Here is an 18760-nt window from a genome sequence, read left to right as displayed (position 1 = left end):
GGCTGAAACTTATTCTTTTCTCCTCCTAACTTAGCCCCTAAACTTTTCTCCAATTAGAACTTAGATTATCTCAATTCATATCCTGAATTGTATGTATCCTGGTTAGTTGTTTTTGTTATGATTAATTGATCCTTTGGACATATTTGATGAATTGCTTTTTGGGTATAATAATTTGCTTTACTTTGTTTTTGGAGTCTTTGGACTAACTGGAGAAATAATCAAGTGTTGCCTTTTTAATTGTCTAGCTAATAAATAAATAATAAATTACGTATAATCAAACTTTTCCTCAGTTATTATTTTTCCATCACTGTTTGAATCTAAAAAAAAACCTGTCAAATTGGATCAAAACCCATAAAAGGCTTTAAAAACTCCCAAATTTAGATTGTATCGTGCATTAGAAAAAAATTTATTGATTAAGAGCAAAGGACATCCCAAATATACTTATAGCTTTATAGTTCTATGACCAAAAATAGAGTTATTTGAAATACTTCCCACTTCCCTGTCAAGCCTTTTTTGTCCAAGACCTAGGATTCTATCCCTGGCCTTCCATACTTCATTGCTTTTGTCAGTATCAGGATCTCTTCAATGACTTGTTAGGCTGATCTCTGATGAACATCTTTGATTTTTGATGAGACAACAATTCCGTCCACGAGCTCTTCAACAATGGTTTTATAGAGAAATGTTTTTGTTGGTTCTAAGAATGAAAGGAGATGGAAGGAAAGTTATAGTTTATGTAATACAAACACACTGATGCAGTCCAAATATCAGAAGATAAGGCCCTGAGCAGGGCTAGGTGGAAAGTCCACATATTTTATGCCTACTAAATTTTTAGGCAGAAAAATCCAATTAATTTTGATTACTAATTTTGTAGAAAGATACCAGAGTTAAAACTAGGGCAGAAGAGAACTTCATCACAGGGCATTTAGATTTAGATGGTGATTATAATACTAGGAGTTCTTTAGAAGCATAGAAATAACTGAGCTTAGCATCTAGTGAGCAAGACAATATTAAGAAAAATAATGATCTGTCAAGTTACCTACTTCCTTCCCCCAGGAGCCATTCCCCAGGCAAGCTGTTTCCTGACTGTTGCCCACCCCATATTAGGCCTCCCTAGCATGTTTTTTAGGGTGTATTTCATGCCACTTCCTCTGGGTATATCTCATGCTATTTGTCTTGGCACGAAAATTGCTAGTTTTGACTGAGTAATACATCAATTAATCATTCATTGTGTCTATAGACTTATGTGCTAGGTGCTGACAAAAACAAAACAGCCCCTTCCCTCAAGGAATTTACATACTGTGGCTGGAGACAACATGAACAGTAGAAAGATCAATGAATTTGGAGTCAGAGGATATAAAATAAAATACTATCTCTACTACAGTGTGACATTGGGGAAGTCATTTAACTTTCCTCGGACTCAGTTTCTTTATTTGTAAAATGATAGTTTGGATTAGATGGTTTCTAAGGTCTTCTCTACTTTTTTTCATACTTCTCCCTTAAAATTGTGATTATGAATTGGTTCCAAGTCAGAAGAGTGGTAAGGATTAGGAAATGGGGGTTAAGTGACTTGCCCAGGGTCACACAGCAAGGAAATGTCTGAGGTCAGATTTGAACCTAGAATCCACCAAGCCACCTAGCTGCCCTCATAGAGTGGTTTTAAAGTATATACCATTTTATTACTTTCAAATGCATAGAATAATTAGGATTAGGTTGTTGTTGTTTGCCATTTCCTTCTCTAAGTCATTTTACAGATGGGGAAACTGAGGCAAATAGGGTTGCATGATTTGCTCAGGGTCACACAGCTAGTAAGTGTCTTTGGGACTGGATTTGAATTCAGAAAGTTAAGTCTTCCTGACTCCAGACGTGGCTTTCTATCCACTATACTACTTACCTGCCCTCCAAGTAGAGACTCTTACTTTAATTAATATATAAGAATGACTTATAATAGTATATGGATTTTTGGCAGGTACTGTATCTTATATCCATGTACATCCCTTAATATGGAGAAGAAGAGAGGAGAAGATGGCTTTCCTAGAATAATCCTCTGGAAGTTCTTTGTTTTAAGTCTGCTACTCATAGCATAAAAACCAGAAATGATGAAAGTGACAAAAGAGAGGAGTCTGTGAATCTCTAAATTTAGAACTTAGAAGGGACCTTAGAAATATCCATTTTACAGACAAAGAAACTGAGGTCCAAAAAGATTAAGTGATTTTCCTAAGGTCACACAGGTAAAGAACCAAGATTCAAACCTAGGTACTCTAACTGCAGTGCTTGCTTTTCACTGTTCCATGTTGAGGAAGTAAAAAAGCCCCATTTTCCAATGCTGCTAACCAATATTATTATTGTTATCACTAATAATAATAATCAAGGGAATGCTGATACCAATTTGAACAGGCTTCCAGGGAACTGATTGTTAAATTTTTTTAGTGTGAGCATTAATGCATTGGAAATTGCTGATTGCTACAAAACAGAGATTGGTTTTTTGAATAATTTAGACAAGAAAGTGATGGAGAATATGTAAATAATGTGGATTAAACTTAGAAGTGTGTTATGTGTACAATTTTTTTCCCCAGAGATCTGGTTGTTAAATATATACCAGTGTACTGTTGAAGATATAAGAAATTATAAGTGATTCAAAGGGTGAAATAAAGGAGCATTTAAAAATACAATTTAGCTGATAATCAATTTTGATAAAATCAATAATTTTTTTTTAAACCCTTGTACTTCGGTGTATTGTCTCATAGGTGGAAGAGTGGTAAGGGTGGGCAATGGGGGTCAAGTGACTTGCCCAGGGTCACACAGCTGGGAAGTGGCTGAGGCCGGGTTTGAACCTAGGACCTCCTGTCTCTAGGCCTGACTCTCACTCCACTGAGCTACCCAGCTGCCCCCAACCAATAATTTTTGTATTTTTTCTACAGGGGACACTTAGAGAAATTCTTAATGAGAAAAAGAAACCATTTTGCCTAAAGCCCAAGGAAGAAGAAACAGCTAGGATGAGAGCCAATTGTTAAAACCAATCATTTTAGATTATGATTTTTTTTAGATTAGATTATTTTAGATTATGCAGGTTAGGAAGACATTTGCAAGCATTTAAGTTTTTGAATTTAATAATAAAAGCAACTATCATAGGTACAATAAATTTTATATTTCATTATTGATACATATGTCCTGTTGGAGAAAGTGCCCTATGTTAGAGTTAAAATTAAAATCCTAGGTTCTGCCACTTATTACTTATGTGACCTTGAGCAAGTCATTTCTATTTCTAAATCCTATCTTAGCTAGATGCTTAAAAAAATTACATGAAAAGTACATAACCAACAAAGATGCTATTTTATAGCTGTTAGGTTCAGGCAGCGAGGTGGCACAATGGATAGAGTACTGGGCTTGGAATCAGGAAGGCTCATCTTTCTGAGTTCAAATCTGGCTTCAGATACTTACTAACTGGGTGACCCTAGGCAAGTCACTCAACCCTATTTAATTCAGTTTCTTCATCTGTAAAATAAGCAGGGGAAGGAAATAGCAAACCATTCCAGTATCCTTGCCAAGAAAACCTGAAATGGAGTCATGAAGAATTGCACATGACTGAACAGCAACAGGTTCTGGTTTCCATCTTCTACTAGATATTTCCATTTTGATAACAGGATTTAAATCTATGAGAGATCTTAGAGATTATATAGTCCAACTCCACCCTTATTTTTCAGAGAAGCAAATTGAATCCCAGAGGAGTTAAGTGAGTTGTTCAAGGTCATATAGGTAGTAAGTACCAGAACTGAGTTTTAAACCTAGAACATTCACCTCTAACTCTAGTGTCACTTGAAATTCAACAAGACCCTAACTGACTTCACTCCAAACTCTCCTGTTACTGTCATTGATATCACCTAAATCTCACCCTGGACAAGTCGCTGAATCCTGCTTGCCTTGGTTTCCTCATTTGTAAAATGAGCTGGTGAAAGAAATGGCAAACCACTACTGTACCTTTGCCAAGAAAACCCCAAACAGGATCATGAAGAATTGGGCATGACTGAAAATGACTGAATAACAATAAATAAAAATCAGTCACAAAATATTAGAATTTTCTTTGACTCCTCGCCTCTGTTTTCCCACATCTCAATTCCCATGTCTTGTCATTTCAGCTTTCAAGGATCATAGAGTCATAGATCCAGGGCAGTTGAATCTAGTTCAACTATTTTACAGATGAGGGAACTGAGGCACAGAGATGTTAACTTGCTTAAGGCAACACAGAGGTGGAGATGATATTCTAACGGGTTCCTGAGATTCCAAGTTCAATATTCTTTTTACCATTCCATGAGCTCCTAAGATTTTTAGTGTGTTCTCTTTTTTCTTTCTATTGTCTTATCATCTTGATACAATCATCTTTTCTAGTCTATTCATATGCAGGAAACATTTAGGGATAGCAAAAATGATCTTCAAGAAAATCATCAGTAGATGATTTAGATTTAGATGATTTAGAAGTAGATGGACCAACTTCCCCATATTTGTACACAGCAGAAGAAGTGCATTTCCAATGGTGGAGGGATTTCAAAGGCTGAGAGGGTGACGCATGTCCAACTTGTACAGAAACTAGCCCCCCAAATGATGATGGGAGTGGACAGTAATAAGAGAAAGAATCATCAATCCCAGGGAAAGGGGCACAGTAGAGAAGTTTGAACTCAAGGGTCAGAGAAGAGTTAGAGTCAATGGGGACAGGCTAGGAGGACTCAAATAACCATTTAATAGAATTCAGGATGAATGGGAATTGGTAGTAAAATGATAAAAGGATTGGGGAGTGGGGAGGTAATTCAGAGAATGTAAAGCATTTAAAAACTCCCTGTGACGAGGAAGAAGGGCATGAAATTCACAGGGCTGGGAAGAGAGGAGTGGTGGGAAGATAGATGTTCTCACACTCATCAAAATGAGAACAAACCCAAAGGGCAAATAGCAGAGCAAGAAAATTGAGAGTTGTTTGATGGTTCAAAGAATATGAAGTTAAATGAAAGGTAAATTAGCATGTAGAATAGGTGGAATGACAATCAAGAAAGAGGGCAATAAGACCAACTTATAAAGAAATGCCAAGGATTACTCAGCAGCTAGGTGGCATAGTGGATAAAACCCTGGGCCTAGAGTCGAGAAGACCTGAATTCAAATCCAGCCTTAGACACTAGCTGGGTGACTGGACAAGTCACTTAAACCCTGTTTTGCTTCAGTTTTCCTCATCTGAAAAATAGGGATGATAACAGCATCTACATTTCAGGGTTGTTGTGAGGATCAAATGAGATAATAATTGTAAAGTGCTTAGCACAGCATCTGGCACTTCAGTAAGTGTTATATAAATGTTAGCTATGATGATGATGATGATCTGAGTTCAAATCTGACCGCAGACACTTAGCTGTGTGACCCTGGGGCAAGACACTCAACCTCTATATGCTTCAATTTCCTCAATTGTAAAATGGAAACAATCATGGCTCCTACTTCCCGTGATTGTTGTGAGGATCAAATAAGATGTTTATGAAGAGCCTAGCATGGTGAATGGTATAGAGTGGGTACTTTTTTTCTATTAAACCCTCACCTTCCATCTTGGAATCAATCCTGTGTATTGGCTCCAAGCCACAAGAGTGGTAAGGGCTAGGCAATGGGAGTCAAGTGACTTGCCCAGGGTCACACAGCTGGGAAGTGTCTGAGGTCAGATTTGAACCTAGGACCTCCTGTCTCTAGTTCTGGCTCTCTATCCACTGAGTCACCCAGCTGCTCCTTCATAGTAATTGCTTAATAAATGCTTGTTTCCTTTTCCCCTGATCCATCATGCTTTCTAGTTTAATAAAGCTTTCTCTGTTCACATGCTCTTTAATTCATCCTCTGAAAAATGATGGTGTTGGTTACATGTTTTACCTCTAAAATATAACCACCATACATATACATACATATACACATATAAGTATATGAGAGAGAGAGAGAGAGAGAGAGAGAGAGAGAGAGAGAGAGAGAGAGAGAGAGAGATTGAGAGTGAGTGAGTGCCCTGGACTTGGAATTTAAAATGATCTGGGTTTCAATTCTTCTGATTCTTATCAGTTCTGTGACCCTGGGTAGGTCACTTAACTTTTTTGAGCTTTGATTTTCTCATTTATAAAAGGTTGATAAAATAAGTATCCCTTCCATATTGTAGGGGTTGGGGCATGGGGCTCCAGTGATCTGGAAAATTCGTATAAAATTTTTTGGCCCTCACTTTGTACCAGAGAAGAAGTCTGAAGTTTTTCTTTTTCTTTTTTGGGGTGTTTTTAGTAAAAGGAATTATGTATATTTATGGAATTAAAAGATAAAAATGCCGATATTATTCAATATTATACATAAATTTTATGCATTTCTGAGTTTCTAAGCTTTTTCTTTGTTGTTTGTTGGCCTTCACATGTTGTCTGTGGCTTCCACAAACATCCCCCAAAATTCTCATTTCATTTCTTATGCTGACCTGCAATATATAGAAATCTTGATAGGGAAAGTTATGGTGTGGAAGGAATGCCTATGATTATCCTCATTATACAGTTGAGGAAACCAAGACAGACAGAATTTAAATGACTTGCCCAGGGTCACACAGCTCATCAGTGTTTGAGACTGCATTTGAACTTAGGTCTTCCTGATAAAAATAATGTTAACTCACATTATATAGCATTTAGTATGTGCCAGGCACTATGCTAAAAGGGTTATGGTGAGGCAAGTGTCTTCTCTGTAAATATGAGCTATTATTATAATTACTGTCATTGTTGTCTTCATTTTAGTCATGTCTGACTCTGTGCTCCAATTTGGGGTTTTCTTGGCAAAGATACTGGAGCGGTTTGTTATTTCTTTCTCTGGCTCATTTGACAGATGAGGAAACTGAGGCCAATTGGGTTAAGTGACTTACCCAGGATCCCACAGCTAGTAAGTGTCTGAGGCCAGATTTAAATTCAAGTCTTCATGACTCCAGGTCTGGCACTATATCCGTTGTACCACCCAGCTGCCTTATTATTATAATTACATAATTACTAATCTTCGTTTCTATCTCGTATATGTAATCTCTATTTAAAGAAATATTCTCATGAGGGAAAATCCCTAGAGAAGTTACTTACCTTTCTTAGCTCCATTTTCAAGCCCAGGGCTGTAAAGAAAAAAGAAACTCTTCATAATTGCTGGAATCATTTCTAAGGAATCTTAAAACCATCCCATTTTCATTTTTGAAAACTGTAAATTGGACATTGAAATATTACTTTATTATATATTTTTATCCATCCTTTTCTTTCTCTCCAGTGCTTAATACATTCCATGGTACATAGTCTGCTCTTTATAAATATAGTAGAGACACCGCATCCTCAGGAGATAGGTTCCAAGACCTACAGTGGATGGCTGAAAGCTTGGATGTAAGTGAATTTCGGGTATTAACCTTGGACAACTAAATCAGTGGATTACCAAATTAGCAGTTATGAGGGCACAACTGCACCACTAACATTATTACTCTTGTACTTTAGAGCATTACTACAGTAAATAAGGACTTTCTTAAACAGAGGCACTAATATGATATATCATATTAATATAATAATAATAATAATAATAATAATAATAATAATAATGCTACAACAAATTCGATCAGCCAGAACCCTAGAGGCAGATTGGAGGAAAGTGTCCCGTAGGAGCTTGGGTATGGGGACAAAGGGTTACCAATCATATTGGACCTGGTGGAGTTCTACATTTTACAGCATCTACTTGCTTGGTGGATGGTTTGAAACTTTTGAACCATTTATTTTTTAATTTTCTGGAATTTTTCAAATTTTCAAATTTTTTTCATTTTTTTTAAACCCCTGTACTTCGGTGTATTGTCTCATAGGTGGAAGATTGGTAAGGGTGGGCAGTGGGGGTCAAATGACTTGCCCAGGGTCACACAGCTGGGAAGTGGCTGAGGCCGGGTTTGAACCTAGGACCTCCTGTCTCTAGGCCTGACTAATTTTTTTCATTTTTAATTCATGGTTAACCATGCATGGGTAACTGAATTTGTGGATATTGACTTCTTGGATACCAAATCAGTGGATATAGAGACACAACTGTACTTCTTGACTTTAACTGACTTTTTAAAAAAACCCTTACCTCTAGAATCAATAGTATGTATTGGTATAAGGCAGTTATATATAAGGTAAAAGGCAGGTTTAAGGGGTTAAGTGACTTGTCCAGGGTCATATAGCTAGGAAATGTCTGAGGTCAGATTTGAACCCAGACTTTTCCCCTTATCCTCCTCCCCTCAGTTTGGCTCTCAATCCACTGAGCCATGTAGCTGCCCCTTTAATTGACTTTTCAGGTTTAGTTTGTCCCTAATGGGCCATCAAGCATTGTTCTGTAGGTTTGGGATGTAAGGAAAGGTAGAGTAAGGGTGCCATGTTGTTCTTTGTAATTCTTCTGTGTAGTCTCATACCATGGGAATTTGATCCCCTTGGTATAGATATAGTCTCAGTCGGATTCGAGTGAGATAAAAAGGAAAAGCAGGTAGGCAGAGGACTGCCTATTTATTTCCTAATATGTCTATTTTGTCTCTCTCCAGTGGATAGAGTCAGGAAGAATTGGGTTCAAGTGTAGTATCAGACACTTACTAATTGTGTGACCCTGGGCAGGTGCTTAACCCTGTTTGCCTCAGTTTCCTCATTTTTAAAATGATCTTGGAGAAGAAAATGGCAAACTACTCTAGCATCTTTGCCAAGAAAACCCCAAATGGGGTCATAAAGAGTTGGACACGACTAAAACAACTGAACAGCTGCTTTCCCACTTACCCTCCTTCTTCGTCGAGCAGGCGGCGATAGGTCTCGATTTCATTCTCCAGGCGAGTCTTGATGTCCAGGAGCTGCTTGTACTCTGTGCTCTGACTCTCCGCTTCATCCCGGATCTGAATGAGCTGGGCCTCCAGTGAACTGATTTGATTTTGGGTTTGTAAAAGTTGCGTGCTGTACCCAGCCTCTGTCTCTGACAAGCTGCCTTCAAGGGATTTTTTCTGAGAGAAGGAAACCAATTATGCATTGAAAGAAAAACACTGTGCTGTGAGATAAGCATCCAAAGTGCACTATTTTCACTTTTTAAATAATTATGAAAGGTCTTTGACAATCATTTATCTGTTCTGTTCTTTTATCATCTTTTGTGAGCGAGTAGGACAGTGAGTCATATCGTCTTTTAGGTTGACACCATGCTTTCAGGTTGGTGGAATTTTGAGGTTCTACTGTAGTATGATGCAGTAGAAAGAGCCTTGTATTTGGAGACAGAAGACTCCAGATGCTAATTTTTTTTTATATATTTTTAAATAGTTCAGATGCTAAATAGCCACTGTGTGACTCTAGACAAGTCACTTAACTTATATGGGTTTCAGTTTTATCATCTATAAAATAATAGAGTTAAACCAGAAAACCTTTAAAAACTCTTCTAGCTCTCAACCTATGATTGATCCACTTTACCTACTTTGTTTAATCTTTGTTGAGTACTTTAAGGAAAAGGGTTAGTCATGCCAAAATACATCTTCCTTCCCCTTCTCAAAAGGAACTTAAAACTTTTCATTACAAAATAAAAATACACTCCAAAAAGCTCAAAGAGAATCTTGCTCTCCCTCTTCAGGGAGGGAGCTTTGGATGTTATGAACAAAAAGTGAACTTTAGTGGTCCAGGAGATAGAGAATTGGACCTAGAGTTAGGAAGATAAGAGTTCAAATCCAACCTTAGATCCTCACTAACTGGGTGACCCTGGGCAAGCCACTTAACTTCTTTCCACTTCATCTATAACATGGAGATAACTATAATACTGACACTGAGTATGCAGGAAGTATCTGAGGTAGGATTTGAACTCAGGAAGATGAGTCTGTCCAACGGTCCTGGCATTCTATCTACTGTGCCACCCACTGCCCTTTCTTGGATCAGCCGCACTAGCCTACTTGCTACTCCTCAAATAGGGCACTCTAATCTTCTGACTCTATTTTTTGCCCTGGGCAAGAATGTTTTCCCTCACCACCACCAACTTGGCTTCCTTCAAGCCTCAGCTCAACCATTAGCTTTTACAAGAGGACTTTTCTGGCTCCTCTGGCTGCACGTACTTTCTTCTCTGTTTACTGGTTTTATAGGGTGTCCCAAAAGTGTTAGTGTGATCTTAGAGTGCTGGTATCATTTTAGCTTTAAGCTCTTAAAAGCACACTAAGATTCTTGGGACGCCCTTTATTTCTTGTACACACCTAGTCCTGTTGGGTTGTCTCCTTGATTAGATTTCTAGCTCCTTGAAGGCAGGGACTGTCTCTCCCCACCCCCTTTTTTTGGATCCTCAGGGCTTAAGAAATGTCCCTGACATATATTGTAGGCATTTTAATAAATACTTATTAGCTGACTGACTGAATTAATGCTTGACACAGCCTCTAAGTGTCCCCAGGCAACTAATAAGTTACGGGTGTATGCCAGAAATGCATCAATGGAGGCAGTTTTCACACCAAGTCTTCATGTTTGGACCCCCCCCCCCCACTCCCCTCCCCCCCCAAAAAGAAAAAACCCTACTAAGTGCAAAGCCCAATAAGGATTCCAGTCTTAAGACAACATTCACCTTATGGCAAATGGAGATATTTCAGGGGCTCAAATGTTTGTCAAGTGTATGTGATGATATCAGTGTTTCTTTTCCTTCCAAATTTTCATCCTGGCAAATTTACTGGAAAAATTTTTCAAATGAGCTAATGGATACAGTAACAAAGTGTAAAACTTGCATTTCTGAGCTCCCCTTTTAAAAAGGGCTTCTATAACTTTGCTTGTGTAATGGAACCCTTTGACAGCCCCTAAGGACATTTTCTCAGAACATTTTTTTTTAAACCCTTACCTTCAGTCTTAGAATCAATATGACCTGTTGGTTCCAGGGTAGGAGGGTGGTAAAGGCTAGACAAATGGGGTTAAGTGACTTACTCAGAGACACACAGCTAGGAAGTGTCTGAGGCTAAGTAAGAACTATGTTTTTTCAATGCATAAAATAAAATATAAAGGATTACAAAAGAAACAAATTCTATTGAAATAATCATAATTTTAAAAAATGGTGAACCCCCAGACTGACATTTCTATAGCTCTTTAAGAAAGATAAAGAACTTTTCAAACATTGTATCATTTGGTCCTTACAACTCTGCAATTTAGGAATTACTCTTATGCACATTTTACAGATGAAAAAACTGAGAGAGACAGAGATTAAGATATTTATTTGGCAGGGATCAGAAAGCTTATTAAATGCCTGGGGTGGGATATGACTCAAGCTCTGCCTGACTTCAGGACCAACAGTCTAGCCACTGTTATATATCAGCTGTCTAACACTGAGAATGAAAATTTGAACAAAGATAATAATATAATAATATTATATAATGCATTATATAATATTATTACATAAAATAACAACAATATATTATTCATAATGATATCATAATAATGTTATATATTATAATAATAATAAAAAACTTAATATCTCTTTGTTTCTAAAATGAAACCATGCCGTATCTGTCTCCTTTTTGAAATTAGCTTGTATATGTGCATTTGATTTTTCCTGATGGATTAGAATCAAGACTGTTTAATTTTTGCCTTGGTAACTTCACTGTTTAGCACACAAGTCTTCATTTGTTGACTGATGGATTATCTGTGCTGAACACAATTTGTAGGTGGGGAAATAATAATATTAGGGTTGGTGTGAGGATCAAATGAGATAATATTTGTAAGGCCTCTGGGAAGTAGATGCTATTATGATCTCTACTTTTCAGTTGAGGAACCCATGGCAAACAGAAGCCATTAGTTAGGGTCTGAGGGTAGATTTGAACTCAGATCTTTTTAACACCAGTCCTAGCTCTCTATCTACTGCATCACCTTGTTGTACAGTTGTGTCCCACTCTTTTTTATTCCATTTGGAGCTTTCTGGGTAAAGATACAGGAGATTTTTTCTATTTCCTTCTCTACTTCATTTTACAAGTAAAGAAACTGAGGCAAACAACTAGGTGGCTTAGTGTATAAAAAGCCAATCCTGGAGACAGATGTGAGGTCCTGGGTTTAGATTTGGCCTCAGATACTTTCTTGCTGTGTGGCTTAACCCCAGTTGCCTAGTCCTTACTGCTCTTATGTCTCAGAACTGCTAAAACAAATAAATAATAAATGGCAAACTTATTTAGTTATTATTTATTATATTATGAATTATTTAATAATAAATTATAAAAATGATAAATAAATAAAAATATTTATTATTGATTTTAAGATAGAAGGTAAGGATTTTTTAAAAAAGGTAATGACTTGCCTGGGGTCACACAGTTTATCAATGTCCGAGGTCTGATTTGAATTCAGGACACCCTGACTCCAGGCCTAGCGTTCTATCCTCTGAACCACCTAGTTGTTTCTAATTTCCATGTTGACTTTAACCTACCAGGGCCAAGGCTGACTGCAGCTCAATCTCCAGGGTCTGTGAAGTCCGCTTCAGCTCTGATATCTCTGTCTTGGCAGAATTGGATTCATCCGTAGCAACGGAGATCTGTTGCTGTAGCAACTCACTCTGAAAAATGATGCCGTCATGAAGTTGGCTGAGGGCCAGTGGACATGATACAACTTGGTCTAATTTATTTTATTTTTATTTTTATTTTGAATATTTTCCCATAGTTACATATTTCATGTTCTTTCTCTCTCCCCCAAACTCCCCCAACCCCCCTTTGCCAACACACAATTCCACTGGGTTTTACATGTATCATTGATCAAGACCCAATTCTGTATTATTGATAGTTGGACTAGAGTTATCATTTAGTGTCTACATCCCCAATAATATGCCCATCAGCCCATGTGTTCAAGCAGTTGTTTTTCTTCTGTGTTTCTCCTCCCACAGTTCTTCCTCTGAATGTGGCTAGTTTTCTTTCTCATAAGTCCCTCAGCCTTGCTCTGGATGTTTGCATTGCTGCTAAAAACTTGGTCTAATTTAAAGGCTGAGCATGCTTTGATTTACCTTGCTATTGAACCAAGTCTCAACATCTTTGCGATTCTGTTCAGCCAGGGCTTCATACTGAGCTCTCATGTCGTTCAGAAGTTTGGTAAGATCCGTCCCAGGAGCAGCATTCATTTCCACGCTGACATCCGAACTGGCCGCCTTTTGCAGACCCTTCATTTCCTGATTAAGAACAATCAGGGAGCTCTAGTGACTTGGGGAAAATAGGAATGTGCTGTGGAATTTGCTTCATCCGCAGCGGAGTTTCTTTACAACATCCATTGGCTATTCTGAGCAAAACAAAATATTTGAAAGGTGATTGTTATGTTGGTGTCTCCATATATATACATACCTCGGCATGGTTCTTCTTGAGATAAGCCACTTCTTCTGACAGGGTTTCAATCTGTATCTCCAGGTCCGTCTTGGCCAAAGTCAGGTCATCCAAGACTCTTCGTAGACCATTGATATCAGATTCTACACTCTGGCGGAGGGCCAGTTCAGTTTCATACCTTGGGAAAAATTTTGAAAATTTTTTTGAGTCGAGTCAATAAATATTTATTAATGTGGCAGGTAGTGAGCACAGTGGATAGAATACCAGACCTGGAAGTGGGTAAGACCCAGGTTCAAATGTGACCTCAGACACTTCTGAGCTGTGTGACTCTAGGCAAGTCACTTTATCCTTTTGCCTCAGTTTTCTCCTATTTAAAAGGAGCAGGAGAAGAAAATGGCAAACTACTCCAGTATCTTTGCCAAGAAAACCTCAAATGGGGTCATGAAAAGATAGACACAACTGAAAAGATTCAACAACAACAAAAGTCTTAGATAGTTGCCTGAGCGTCCAAGGGGGGTGTGTGTGAGACTCCCCTGGATTTTCAAACCCAAGTCCAGTTCTTGCTTTGCTGTTCCACAGTCATCCCTACCACAGTCTCAGTTTCCTCATCTATAAAATGGGAAAAACAATAGCATCTCTCTCCCAGGGTTGTTTGAGGAAAAATCAGAACTATATAATATTTGGAAATGCTAACTACAAAGCATTTTGCAAATTTTAATGTAATATATAACATAGCATAACAATATAAAATAACAATTTAACATAATATAATATGACAACATAACATAATAAAACATAATATAATATAATGTAGGATTCTTGTAGGCAATGAGATTCCCTAATTTTGTAAAATAAGATTCAATAATGGCCATCTCCCAGGATTTCCTATATTCTGTTAGGTTTAAGATACTGTTCTAACAACCTGCAGGGCCAGTGGGGAAATAGACATTCTTTATACACCTTTCTTTATGGCTTTTTTCCCTCAAGATTATACCTGTTTCATAAAGTCTAAGGCAGTGCTAAATATATTGTAGCACCACTAGGAAAATAAATACTATTTACGCACTCTTCCCCCTCCCTGTTACAGACAGCTGTATTGTAGTGGAAAGAACTGAAAGAAGAAATCTAATGTGAAGAGTTGGATCTGGAATTGAAAGGTCTTGGCTTGATGTCTAGTTCAATCGTTTAGCTGGACAATGATGGGCACATTATATCATCTCTCCAAGCTTTTTTTTATTGTTGTTCAGTCATTTCAGTCATGTCTGAATCTTTGTGACCCCAGCTGAAGTTTTATTGCAAAGATACTGGAGTGATTTGTCATTTTCCTTCTCTAGTTTATTTTACAGATGAGGAAACTGAGGCCAACAGGGCTAAGTGACTTACCCAGGGTCACACAGCTAAGGGTCTGAGGCAGGATTTGAACTCATGAAAATGAATCTTCCTGATTCCAAGTCCAATGTTCTATCTATTGTGCCTCGTAGCTGCTCTAAAGCACTATATAGTCTGCCATTACTAGTGAGGGTTATATTAGGGGTTCCCTTTCCTTCTAGCCCAACCATTTGCCTCTTACTTTAATTTGAAGTCATCAGCAGCCAGTCTCACATTATCAGTTTGGAGCATGATGTCGGCATTGCTAATTGTTGAATCCAAGATCTGGACAAAAAGAGAACATAAAGGAACATACTAAATTTCCCTGTTTTGTGACAGAATCTTGGTAAGATGGCAGGCCACCTACTTCAAGGCTTTTCAAGGTATCTAGTTCTTGAATAACAACATTTATTTAGCAATCATTTTACATTTCTTCCTAAGATAAGGCAGTTTTGGGAAATGATGATAGCAATTCATTACTAATGAATCAAACTTTAGAATCTTGGAAATAATTCTTTTTTTCCCCCTCTTAACACAAATGGTATAACAACAAGGAAGTTAAAAGAGAAATATTCCCTCTTATTTCTTAATATATTTTCTACTATTCAGTGATTTCAATTTCCTCAGGAAAAATATGGACATGATTACAAGGTGCTCTAGGAAATTAAATCTGACCATGTTTAGTGTGACTACAAATCTTAGTAATAATGAAATTTCTTACCTTATGCTTAAGTTTTTTAATGATCTGGTAATATTCAGAGTAGTCCCGATTTTCTCCATGGCTGGTACTGCCTGGCCCAAATTTCTTATACCATTCTTTGATTTTATATTCAAGCTCATTGTTTGCCTGCTCCAGAGCTCGAACCTTATCTAGGTAGATTGCCAGGCGGTCGTTTAAGTTCTGCATGGTTCCCTTTTCATTGCCAGAGAGAAGACCATTTTCTCCCCCACCAAAATTATACCCACCAAAGGTACTACTGAAGCTTCCCCCTGGGGAACCACTCAGACCATACTTTTTCCCTGGGGTTCCCCCTCTCCCCTGGCCAGAACTGAACTGCCACAGACTCGACTTTTGGACAGAGTATGGCATAATGTTCCCACTTCAACTGTCCCAAAGTAAGTACCTCCAGCAGTGTGTTCAGAGAGGTATCAATTCATAGCCCTTTTATACAGGATAAAGAGGGTGTTTTCATGCGTGATACAGATCACTCAAAGGCTTTTTTGTTTTTTAATGACATTTGTAATCCTAAATTATTTTCGTTAATTATTTGTTAAACCTTCTTCTGGGTGTCTGTATTTGTTTAAAGGTACTAAAGATGCCTCTGGGTTTTGATTATCTCACTCTTAGAGGAATGAAACTTGTATCTTGATGTGATTTCAGCCTAGCTAAGCATTTATTTTCCTCTATCATATTTTAGGCCCCACGCACATTTTCTCCATTTTTGTGGCTGGCTGATAATAATTTATTTTCCTTCAGAATGACATGGTAGATAGGTCATTTTTTTTTCAGATGGAATGACCTGATAGTCTTTCTCAGGCTGGTTCAGAGATTACAAAATGAGGTAATAGCATAGGGCAAATCCTCATCCTGTGTGGCATCTGAGGACTCCCAAGTCTTTTGATGAGATGAGGATTTAAAAACACATAACACGGAGGCTGGGTGTTATGGATTTTAGCATGTCTCTGATTACTTTTGAAGTTCTTTAAATGTATGTAAGAAGATGAGATCAGAATTATGAAATTTTCCCAGAAGCCCGTTTTACATTTTCAAAAAAAGAAAATTATTCTTTACTGTTTTTTTTTAATTTTAGGAAAATTGTAACAAAATGGATAGAGTGCTGGCTTGGAGTCAGAAAGACATGAATTCTAATCTTGCCTATGATTTATACTCTCTGAGTGACCATATACAGGCCATTTAAAATCTCTGAGTTTCTGGCAACTTTGGTTCAGACTTTTATTTCTATTTCTTCTCCATAGCTTGCTTTGTATATATTTGTTTGCATGTTGTCTCCTCTCTTAGGTTATAATTTTCACAAGGGCAGGGACTGTCTTTTGCCTCTTTTCATCTCTTTAGCTTTTAGCACAGTGTCAAGTACATAGTAGACCACATTAAATGTTTATCAATTGGTTAGTCATATTAATCCTTTCGCATATATCTATTATCTAATTAATTATTTTGTTTACTCATCTATTATTCATTAATTTGTTTTTTCCTTAATTCATTTATTTATTCAAATCATATAATCTTATTTCATAACACCTCATAATTCCCTACGACATCTTTTAACTGATAATATTTTAGAACTTTTCTTTGAAAAGTATTCAAGTTGCCAGGTGTAGTAGGCATAACAACTCATTCAGATTAATTTCATGTTAAACTAACAATTTCTCTCTCACTTCCCATCAGTTAGCTTCCACTAAAGGTTGTCTTCCTCTAGATCTGGAGGCAGGGCAACCTAAATGGAAGATTCCTTTCTTATTTGAATTTAATAATGTATTTGAAAAATTTTTTTTGAGCTTTGAATTCTGGGGGCAGCAAAATATATGAAATATCCAGTTATTATTGCCTTACCACTAGTTTCTCATGATATCTATATAATTAATTAATTTAAAAAAATATCTTACCTTTTGTCTTAGAATTTCTACTAAGTATTGGTTCTAAATGATAAAGTCTGGGCAATGGGGATTAAGTGACTTGCCCAAGGTCACACAGCTAGGATGGGTCTGAGGCCAGACTTGATCCCAAGACTTTTTGCTTCCAGGACTGGTTCTCTATCCACAGATCCACCTAGCTGTCCTGACATAATTTGTTTTTGCAATAAATGGGAGGTTGATAGAGAAGTCAGCTTCTTTTTCTACTTTTTCTAGTAGTGTAAGCAAAGTCTCATGCTCAGCAGGAATCATTTCTTTGTAAGTAAATTTCATGAGTCAATTTGTGCTAATTATTTTTGGACATTCTTTCATGTACTTTGGTGTACCTTCCATTCAAATATGTTTCTTTGTTTTAGTCATCCTTTTTTCAAGGTAAAATAAATTTTTTTTTGTTTAATTAAACTTTTTCTTTCAGAGGATAAATCATCTAAATATTTATTGTCTTTGTTTAGTTTTTACAAAGTGGCATTTATTGATAAGATATAGCAAAAACAAGGGCAGCACAGTGGATAAAGTGACAGACCTGAGGTCAGGAAGATTCATCTTTCTGAGTTCAGATCTGGCCTCATACCCCGGGCAAGTTACTTAATCGTGTTTGCCTCAATTCCTCATCTGTAAAATGAGCTGGAGAAGGATGATGGCAAATCATTCTGGTATTTTTGCCAAGAAAATCCCAAATAGGATCAGGAAGAATTGGACACACCTGAAAATGATTGAACACTAACAACAATAAAATTGCAAAAACTGAACTGCAAACTTTCTCCCTAAATTTGGGGGACAGTCCTTCCTTTACTACTTTTGGTTCTTGGAGAGAGTGGGCTCAGACTTAAAGCCATTTCTATTTAATATTCACCTCATGAAGTTCATGTTCAAATTTGACAGAGCTGATGATTGTGTTACTATTGCTCCCTTTGGCTGAAATGACCTATATCTATGTTGGATTGGCTTGGGGACTTTGTTACTCAACGGACTAGATCTGTGCTGGTAAACCTATGGTACACATGCCAGAGGGGGCTGCTCCCTTTTCCTTTTCCACATGCACCTGATGACATTTTTTCACATCACCTGCCCTTCTGCCCAGCAGTCCAATGGGAGTGCTTCCTCCCTCCTCTGTCTGTGATAAGAGGATGGCTCACTTGTGGCATGAAGGTGTAGTTTGGGTGCTCAGTCTTTAAAACTTTCACCATCACTGGGCTAGACTGTCCTCAAAGTCTGGCATAGACTCCATCTTCTGAACCTCTGGCATCTCTTTCTCCTGAAGTTCAGGAGAAGTTCACATCTGCTCTTTTATCTAAGAGCAGTAAAATATAAATGCAAAGAGGCAAACAGTAGGGGTCCATGCTCATGGGCCACATGTCTTGGATTGAGGAGGTAGTAAATTGTAGCAGGAGGTCATTTCTCCTCCTCCTCCTCCTCCTCCTCCTCCTCCTCCTCCTCCTCCTCCTCCTCCTCCTC

At 37.6% G+C, this 18760-nt stretch overlaps 1 protein-coding gene across 1 annotated transcript; it reads right to left on the bottom strand.

Annotated features, from left to right (window-relative positions):
- Positions 1 to 593: 593 nt before the first annotated feature.
- On the bottom strand, positions 594 to 15743 carry LOC123245531 (keratin, type I cytoskeletal 24-like). Its single transcript, XM_044674450.1, has 8 exons — positions 15375 to 15743; positions 14856 to 14938; positions 13307 to 13463; positions 12976 to 13137; positions 12409 to 12534; positions 8781 to 8998; positions 7098 to 7126; positions 594 to 694 (listed from the first exon to the last, which is right to left on the bottom strand). Exons 1-8 carry the CDS (start codon positions 15741 to 15743, stop codon positions 594 to 596), a joined length of 1245 nt encoding a protein of 414 aa, XP_044530385.1.
- Positions 15744 to 18760: the final 3017 nt, after the last annotated feature.

This window comes from Gracilinanus agilis, chromosome 4 (genome assembly GCF_016433145.1).
Source record: "Gracilinanus agilis isolate LMUSP501 chromosome 4, AgileGrace, whole genome shotgun sequence".
NCBI lineage: Eukaryota > Metazoa > Chordata > Mammalia > Didelphimorphia > Didelphidae > Gracilinanus > Gracilinanus agilis.
This window is presented reverse-complemented; position numbering and strand designations above follow the sequence as displayed.

What these genes read in the sequence shown, in the direction of transcription:
- LOC123245531 (XM_044674450.1), bottom strand. Translation starts at nt 15,743, where the DNA reads ATGCCATACTCTGTCCAAAAGTCGAGTCTGTGGCAGTTCAGTTCTGGC. An exon ending in TCAAGAAGAACCATGCCGAG is followed by an intron (nt 13,138 to 13,306) that starts GTATGTATATAT and finishes GTTCTTAATCAG; the next exon opens with GAAATGAAGGGTCTGCAAAA. An exon ending in AGACTTGGTTCAATAGCAAG is followed by an intron (nt 12,535 to 12,975) that starts GTAAATCAAAGC and finishes ATCATTTTTCAG; the next exon opens with AGTGAGTTGCTACAGCAACA.